The 9,508-nt window shown below is 45.9% G+C and overlaps 1 protein-coding gene across 1 annotated transcript in view; it reads left to right on the forward strand.

Annotated features, from left to right (window-relative positions):
* Positions 1-4,327, forward strand: part of NKX6-1 (NK6 homeobox 1) — a 4,889-nt gene extending 562 nt beyond the window's left edge. The window contains exons 2-4 of the mRNA XM_006885257.1: positions 7-143; positions 1,746-1,918; positions 4,073-4,327. Of these exons, the coding sequence (XP_006885319.1) occupies positions 7-143; positions 1,746-1,918; positions 4,073-4,327 (565 nt within the window). The remainder of the gene's footprint in view (positions 1-6; positions 144-1,745; positions 1,919-4,072) is intronic.
* The last annotated feature ends 5,181 nt before the right edge of the window (positions 4,328-9,508 follow it).

The following is a 9,508-nucleotide window of genomic DNA, read 5'->3' on the forward strand; positions in this document are numbered from 1 at the left end:
CTTCAGTCCCAGCGCCGCGGCCGTGGCCGCCGTGGGCCGTTATCCCAAGCCGCTGGCCGAGCTGCCCGGCCGGACGCCCATCTTCTGGCCCGGAGTGATGCAGAGCCCGCCCTGGAGGGACGCACGCCTGGCCTGCACCCCCCGTAAGTATGGCCACCGCCCGCCCTCCCGGGCCATTCTCGGGTCGCGGCCCCTGGCTGTGCAGACTCGGTCCCCTTCTGTCCTCCTCGGTGGTGATTTGGCCACGCCAAGATCGCAACTCTCGGATCAGGCCAGGGTTCGCGGCAAGGGATGCTTGCGCTCCTGCGTCCCGGTGGGGTTCCCGAGCGCCCAGACGCCCCTAAGCCGTGGGCACGCTCTGCGGGGTGTGTGCGTGTCGGTGGGGGACGCGACGCGATGCGGGGCATGTGTCTCGGCCTCAGCCCTGGCTGTTCACACCACTGCCCACACGAGGCAGCAGGTCTCGCCCGGGCGAGGGAGGAGGACCGGGAGGAGAGGCCCCTGAGCCTTGCGTCTTCCCGGGAACTCTGCCCCGGTAGGCAGGGGTCCCCAGCGACCTTCGCCTCTAACCTCCTACCTGAGAATTAGTGGGAGCCTGCGGCAGGGAGCCTCTCACTGTCCTGAGTGTATATCTGCGTGCACACCTCTGTCCTCAGTGTCCCCGACCCAGGTCTAGAGCTCGGGTACACCTGCGCCCCCAGGGAGTCCCTGAAGTCAGGCCCGCCTTATGGTGAGAGTGAGCCCGGAAGTGCGCTGGACGAGGTCTGCGCTTTGCAAGACTGCATCGGAACTTGCTCGGCTGGGGTACACAGAGAGCCTCGTACCCCAACTTTCTTAAAAGGGAAGGAGCGAGAAGGGACAAGGCTGGGGGAAGTGCTGTCTCCTGAAAGAAAGCTTGTTTGATGCAAATTGAGTTGCCTAAAGATCAGTTTTGACTTCTGGTTTGTCCTCCGCGGGGAGGCTCCCAGGTTTCCAGTTGAATCTGGGGGGCCCAGCCGGGGGTCCTTTACTCTGTTCTCTGCTTTTGACTAAGTCACCAGAGTTTTTCCAAAGTCTCCGCACTCCTTTCTTGAGCTGAGAGGCGGCAAATTGTGGGAAGTTGAGGGAGCACGGAGGCAGTTTTCATGAGAACTCCAGGGAGGGAAGGCGCACGAGATGGCCAGAGGATCTCGAGATCCTATGGGGCGGGATTTGGTGAACTTGTAGGGACCTTCAACAATGGCAAAGCCCCCTCCGCTTTGGGGAAGAGCTCAGCAGCATAAGACCTGGGGGGATTTCGAACTCTGGTGTGCAAAAACAAGGCTCCCTTTGTTTCCTTACCATTTCCTGGACACAAGTTAAGGGAGCGATAAAGGGGGGGGGGGACCAAAACAACCTAGTTATCCTTGGGCAAAAGTTCCGGGGCCATTGAGCGCCTACCGGGCTGGGGGCCACTGGAGCCTTTTCGGGCCCTCCCGAATTTAACGCGGCCTGCAAACTTTAGGGATAGGCACGCTTACTGTTTGACCGGCCTGGGCAGGAGGTGATTTACTGTCGCATCAGACACACCCGCTTATTTTAAAACAGGTGGGCGAAAAAATGCAAAGGTCTCAGGCAGCGGGGCTGGAAACACCGAGACTCTCTGGGCGCGGCCACCGCCTTAATGAAGCTTTCCTTCTCCCACAGGAAGGCTCTTTTCCAAGTTCGTTGCTTTTCAGTGGAACTGCATTTAACCGTTTTCTCTCGTCGTTTACCGATTTTCGCAGATCAAGGATCCATTTTGTTGGACAAAGACGGGAAGAGGAAACACACCAGACCCACCTTCTCTGGCCAGCAGATTTTCGCTCTGGAGAAGACTTTCGAACAGACAAAATACTTGGCGGGGCCGGAGAGGGCTCGCCTGGCCTATTCGCTGGGGATGACAGAAAGCCAGGTCAAGGTGAGTGGGCCTTGCAATCCTAGAGGGTCTGGGGGACTGGTGTGCGGTGAGCTCAGCACCCCCCCTCCCCGACACACACACACACACACATACACACACACACACAGGCGCGCGCACGCGCGCGTGCCACGAGGAATGGGGCTAGGGAGGGTGTCTTGCTCCGTGGAGCCAAGGGAAAAGTTTAGAACAGGAAAGGGCGGGTGGCTTACAAAGGCGCTGGGGGCTCACGGGTGGGCAAACTGTTGAGGAACAAAAGGAATCAAGCCCCGTCTTTGAAATTAGGTTAATCTAGAAGGCAGCATGTGCTAGGGGAACTGGCCATTATCAGAGAATAAAGGCATTACTGAAATATCAGCCCTAACACAGATAGCACCTCTTAGATAGCTTCTACTTATTCTGTTTGTAAAGATAGCCATGCATTTGTTTGTCAATTCAAGTTTCACTGGTTATATGTAATTTCCTACTGTAGAGCAGCATTCTAGGCTCACTATATTAGGGTTTTGTGTTTTTTTTTTTAATTGCAAGATTAAAAGAAAACATGTCTAGAGAATCAAGTCACTTACCATTAATGAACCGGCTTAGCTGTAAACAGTCATAATGGAACAGTAACTTTTCAAATCCGTGACTAACATACATTAGTACATTACGGGCTTGATAAGTTTGTGAACAAATTTAAGATATGTTCCTGCTTATGAGAATCAGTTAAATACCTGTGCTTATAATTATACAGTTTATTTCCAGGAAATAAAATTTTAGAACTCTTAAACAGTAAGGGATTAAGTGAGCTGACTACATTAAAACTGATTATTTCCTATTTTTCCAGTTCCCATTTTTGTCCTTCCCCCAGTTTATTATCTTTTATTCCTTTTTTTTTTCTACATGTACATTTTCATGACTTTTCTTGTTTCTTATAAAATTAAGCTGCAGTAGCATCAGCCATATCTACTGTTTGAGGGTTATTTCCCCCTGGACAAGCACCATAAAATATCTCAGGAGTGATATTGTATGTGACCATTAGACTCCTGGCACTGAAAATCTTTTTTGCAGCAGGCTAGTACAGAGCCTACTACAGCAGTTTGGAGGTCTTCATTTGTCACTGTAAATATGTCTGCATGTCTAAAAGTGAATTATCATAGTTGTAAAGTAAAATTCACCTTAACAATTCTGATTCTCTAGATAAAATACATAGCAGATGGGAAACATGATAGAGAATCGTTTAATATTTTGGGGAAACAGATTGCTTATTGCTTATGCCCTAGGTTAAAATAGATGGATCAAAGATGGTGTCAAAGATGACTAAACATTTTAAAAATCTGTTTATAAAATTAATCATCTTGGGAAGGCAAAGCGTAGGCATACTAATGGCGGAGCTATACAATGAATAAAGTTTAACTTTCTAAAAATAACCACTCGATGAGAATTCTAGACTTCACTTTGGTTTTATGACAACCATAAAGATACATTTGGCAAATTACTAAATACTTCCATGTGTTTATGTTGGTTATTACTCCTGATTTCAGGCTTGTGTTTTAACAGATTTTTAAAAATTTATTGCTCATTTATAGTGTACGTGTTAATTGGGTAGGGAGATTTTCCTACTATGTTTGTGCATATTCAGACCCGAGGAAAGTGAAATATATATCTGAAAGGAAGACAGAGATAACTGGGGTAGAAACTGTACTTTCCTCAGCAAGTCTCCCTAAAAAGCAAAGTGCACTTTAGGCTATTTGAAATTCCTCAATCTAGAAATGAATTAGACTCACAACAATCTGAGACAACTTTAGGAAGGGTGAAAACTTTTCTACTTTAAACCAGAAAGTAGGAAAAGGGGCTTATTTTTCAGAGAAGCTTATTTTACGATTCCTTACTTTTGTTCTGAGAAATCGCTCACTGACAACCTCAATACCCTTGTGTTGCTATCGCTATGGCAACGGCAGTCAGTTTGTTGGGGTTTGTTACTCTGAGGAACCCAGGGCGGTGGAGACTGACTTTGACGGCCCAGACAAGGGAGGTCCCTGAGGGAGGGTGGCAGGCTGTCAGGGGCCCCGCAGGAGGGACGTCGGGATGTGGGGAGTGGTGGCCCCGCGGGGATCTGCTCTCGCTGAATCGCCCCCGCCTGGTTTCCGCCCTGCCTCCTCCTTCCTCGGTCCCCAGGTTTGGTTTCAGAACCGCCGCACCAAGTGGAGGAAGAAGCACGCGGCCGAGATGGCCACGGCCAAGAAAAAACAGGACTCGGAGACCGAGCGGCTCAAGGGGACCTCGGAGAACGAAGAGGAGGACGACGACTACAACAAGCCCCTGGACCCCAACTCGGACGACGAGAAGATCACGCAGCTGCTGAAGAAGCACAAGCCGGGCGGCGGCGGCGCGCTCCTGCTGCACTCGTCGGAGAACGAAGGTTCGTCCTGAGCGCGCGGCCGGCTCTGCAGCCCGCGCCGCGCCCGCTCGGCCCGCACCTCCGCCGGGCGCCAGGGACCCCGCGCCGCCGCTCACACTTCGCACCGCGGCTCCTCCTCCTCGCTGGAGCACCAGGCCCCTGAGTGCGCCCTTTGCTACTTTCTGAAATGTATATATCTATTTTTTTAACCTAGAGTTGTGCGAAAAGAAAAAAAAAAGGGGGGGGATTCGGGGAGTGGGTAAGAAGGCGCGAAACCCAACCGCAGTTCACTGCGTAAATTACGCACCAGAACCTGCCGCCACACGGCCCTCCTAGCTCGGTCCAGGCTCCCTGGGCTGCCTCTGAGCGCGCCGTGCGCGGGATTCCCATGCGCCCTCACCTGGGCCGCACCGGCGACCTCAGAAGGCGAGGAGGGGTGTTTTTGAAGGGTCGACAGCCGCTCCGCTGGCCACCAACGCGCCATCGCCGATAGGAAGAGGGGCGTTTTTCTCCTCCAAAAAACTGCCGTCCCGACTAAAGTAACCTGTTGAAGGCTCTTTGTAAATAAATCGTGAGTCACACTGACTAGAAGTTACTTTATTGTGAATATTTAAAATATAAAATGTTTTTTGGAATTTGGTATAAAACGATGGACCTCCCTGCTGTTTCTATCCCTCTCCTTTTAAGAGCCAATCACACCATACTTACCCCTTTTATTTGGAACTTGATTTGAGACCCAAGAAAAGAATATTATCTCTATCTACCATCCCTGCCCGCTCCACGTCCTGCCCTGGATTTGTTGAACCTCATGTTTTCCCTCCCCTGTCCTGTCACCAGCCCACCCGGGTATCTGCACGGGGCTCCTACTCTTGGACTTAAAGTATAGAAGGCCCCACACCTTCCTCTCCCTTCCTCTCTGAAATTGCACAGCCGTTTGTTGCTATTTATTAGTGTTTTAAAGAAGATATTGGGGAGGGAGGGACGACCATAGCTTGTATTTAATTTAACCCCTTTCTGATTTTAAAAAAGATGCGTGTTAAAGTAGATGGTGGGAATTGTTAAAACTGTTCTGGGTCAGACACATAACAATCCATTTAGTTGCTGTAATTGAATCTGAAGTGTTTTGTATCATAAAAATACTATAGAATATGTAAATGATTTCCTTTTTTTAAGCTAATAACGGTGATATATTAGCATCTTTAACCTTTATTAATTTATATAAGAAATTCGGTTTGTAAAGAGAAGAAAAGCCCCTTTACAAGACCAGTTAAATGTAATGCACTTTCTGTTTCAAAGGATAAAGCAAATTAAAAACAAAAACAAAAACACAGTTTGAAGATGTCTATTGCCTTAAATGAAAGGGTGCAGATCACCTAATCTCATGAGATCACAAATAATACAAGACCACACAGCTGTTGGGTGTTTTTTTGTTGGTTGATTTTTTTGTGGGTTTTTTTTTATGTTGCTTGAACGAAATAGCTACCTACTCCTTCATTTTATTTCAGTTTACCTTTAAAATGGTAGTGGGATGAGTCACATCTCTCACTCTTCTGCCTTGGGAAGAGAAAGGAAGTACAACCCCACACAGTAAGACTTCTAGGAGAGACTTTTCTGATGGGATCCTTCTGATGTCTGTGTTGCCTAATTTTTTCCTGATCACCTTTTCCTTTCCAAGGAAGTCCCTGAGGGCCTCTGGGAAAACCTCATTTCCATATATCCAAGATAGCTCCTTAGTCAGCCCCTAACTCGATTAGTGGAGAGTGCAATCCCAGAGCCACAATACTGTTTCATGCTTACCACCCTCCTCTCAACCTCAGCCTGTTAATCTCCTTCTAGAAGTCTGTGGAAGACAGAAAGCCCTTTCCCCATTTGCTGAACAAGACATTAGAGAAGGATAAATGTAAAGAAAGTTCTTACTGATGTGAACATTTTGGGCATTAAGGAAACAATATCATGACTTCTCTGGCTGAATTTGAAAAGGGGAGAAAAAGGAATTCCAAGGAAAGGGTCTCTTCACCATCTTGGGATCTTTTTGTTTCCAGACACTCAGTCATACCTCCCGTGAAATATAGTTATCCTCTTAGTGTTTCAGGTTAATCAGCTTGTATTGAAAGAGAAAAATCAATAGAATTCAGTGGATTCTTTATGCTGGTGCTGGTAAAGAAAGCACGGGTCCTTTTTGTTCTCTTGAAAATAAAAAACACAACACTCCCTTGTGAAACACAGAATGAAATTTCCTGATATTATTAAAGGATGCATTTCCGATAACAAGGTTTACTAAAAGGCTGCAGATCTGCTTGGTTTCTAAGTACTATCTTTTTTAAGCTTTCCGTATTTCTGAGAAGTCTCAAACTCTTTGGTGTTTCTGTGTTCTTAGCAAGACTGAGATATGTATCTTATACAGAGGCAGCTATTTTGAAGGTAGCTTTGCTGCACTGAGGTGATGCAATTTCAATCCTAGCTGTAAACAGAACAAATCAGCACCTGCTCGCTTTTCCTTTTCCCTCTCTCCTTCCCTCTCATCCTTCTTTTTCTCTTTTTCTTTCTCCTTCTCAGTTCCCCCATTTTCTTTCTCTCTCAATTTATGAATGAACTAGGGAGAAGCCTGCTATGGTGCCACCTTATCTTTTAAATTTGTAACAAGTTGAAGTCTTTATAAACTTTTTTTAAAAATAAAAAAACCTTTACCCAGTCTACTTGTGCTTTGAAAAGTCAAACAACTTTTCCTTTAGTCCTTATTCCTAAAAAAAGGAAAGAGACATAATTAGGCATGTTATTCCTGTAATGTAATAAAATAATCATAATAATAACAAGTAGTAGTAGTTGTTGTTAAGTGCTGTTGAGTTGCTTGCGACTCAGTGACCCTATGTACAAGAGCCGTAAACCCTGCTCTAACCTGTGCCATCCTCGCAGTCTCCAACTACCTACTCCCATTACCCCAATCACTGAATCGATCCATTGATCCATCTCATTTAGGGCTTCCCTTTTTTGCACTGTCCCTCCACCCTCCCAAACATGATGTCCCTCTCTAAGGACTGCTCCCTTCTTTCAACATGTCCAAAGTATAAAAGTACAAGTCATTGGTGATGGGGTAGGAAGGGGACACACACAACCCAAACCCTTGGGTTTTTTCTGAAGAAATAAATGGGTTTATTGTATTGATTCCAAGGTTAAATATGTAGAAAAATTACTCCTACTTTTTTGGGAGTATTCCCTCTGAGCTCCTTGCCTTTATATGGAACACATCTAATAAGAATTTTAGAAGCTGATGGCTTAGACTCTACCCTGTTGTTGTGTACTGTGGAGTCAGAACCAACCCAGAGCTGACCCTCCAGCATAAGCAGTTAATTACATGGGAGGAGATTGCCCATCCTTCTCCGGTGGAGTAACTGGTAGGCTTTTGAGATTGCAATGTAGTTTCTTGCCACTAGGCCACCATTGCTCCCTTAGACTCTACCCTACAGGTAAATAAATGCCCAGGAGCTGACTGGTGTACTTGCTGGCCAGCAGCATTAGTAGCACTTGTACATGTGTTAATACCAACCACAATAGTTGCTGAGACCGTGCTGAACTTGCATTCGGTCTTTTTTTCTAGTTGTCTGAAACAATGGCAAGGTTTCCAGACACTTTAATTCCACCCAGGAATCCAATTGACCACCACTTCCCACTGGCCTCTCAAAACTGGTTAGTGAAGGGTAAGTGGTTAGGACATCTTATCTAATTCTTTTATCTTGCTTGGCTTGATTTAATTCCATTTAGGTAGGTCAGAGACAGTAAAGCTGGTGCAGGATAGAGCAGGTTTCAGGGCTGTTGTACATAGTGTCCCTATGAGTTGCAAGTGACTTGATTACACATAATAACAACAACAACCACAGGAAAAGTTTTCATGAGAGTTAATATGGTGGAAATGCTGATGAAAAACTTTACTACTAAAGCAATGGAGAACAAGAACTTTTTTTTTTTAATTTTAATTTTGGCACTAACAAAAAGTATTTTCATGGCAAGAACAACCAAATATATGGATTGCTAGCCAGTCATTGGGGCTGAAGTCAAATCCATTGCCATAAAGTCAATTCATTGTGACCTTCCATCAGGTTTCTGAGGCTTTGTGGATATCTTTTTAATGTAAATCTTTATGGTAGGTAACTTGTCCATCTTCCTTTCTCAGAGTAGCCAGTCGATTAGAACTGCTGAATTTTTGGTTAATGACTCCCAAATAGAAGCCACAGCAATGGAATATTGTTGTTGTTGTTGTTAAGTGCCGTCGAGTCGCAGGCGACTCATAGCGACCCTATGAAGGAGAGTCCTCGACGCTTGGGTGCCTTTCATCCTCTCTCCAGGTTCATAGGGTTTCCAGAGGCAAGCTATTATGGAAGTGGATGCCACTATACAATGAAAAAATGAGAACTGAGGTACAAATGGAGATCTGTACACCAATGTTCATAGTAGTGTTATTCACCACCACAAGAACATGTAAACAGCCCAAATGTCCAACCACAAATGGATTGAGAAATTATGGTACATTCATACGATGGAATACTATGCAGCATGCAGGAGCAATGATTTAGAAAATCGCTACCTAACTTGGGAGGGATTGGAGAGCACTATGCTAAGTGAACTAACTCAGTCCCATAAGGACAGATATTGTATAAGGCCATTATTGTAGAAATAGAAAGGTAACTGGTAAAACATGTATGAGGATCTAAGAGGGAGAGGGTAGGAGCAGAGTGGTGAGGATGGGCAGGGGGTAATCATAGGGTGATACAATCTGCTTAGTAGAGGGAGGGGTGGGCAAAAGAAATGGGAAAGATCCAGTGTGAAAAACAATGTATACGAACTTTATAAGTAAACCAATATAAAATTAATTAAAAAAAAAGTCACAGCAAATGGTCTGATGGAGCACTGCTTTTAGAAAATGCTTACAGAAGAATGTTGTTCTTTTGTGCCTTCAAGTTGAAACCAATATGTAGCTGACCTTCCCACCAGCAGGCTTGCAGAGGCAGTCAATCCCACAAAGGGGAGCTTGACCACCCTTCTCAGGCAGAGCAGCTGATAGTAAGGGACCTTGGTGGTGCTCTGTTTAATCACATTACTACTAACTGAAAGACTGGTGGTTGATACCCATCCAGATGCTCTGAGGGAGAATGATCTGGCAATCAGCTCCCAGAAAGATTACAGTCTAGAAGATCCTAGGCTGGCAGTTTTACTCCATC

This window comes from Elephantulus edwardii, unplaced genomic scaffold, assembly GCF_000299155.1.
Source record: "Elephantulus edwardii isolate Elephantulus edwardi_28Jun2011 unplaced genomic scaffold, EleEdw1.0 scaffold00042, whole genome shotgun sequence".
NCBI lineage: Eukaryota > Metazoa > Chordata > Mammalia > Macroscelidea > Macroscelididae > Elephantulus > Elephantulus edwardii.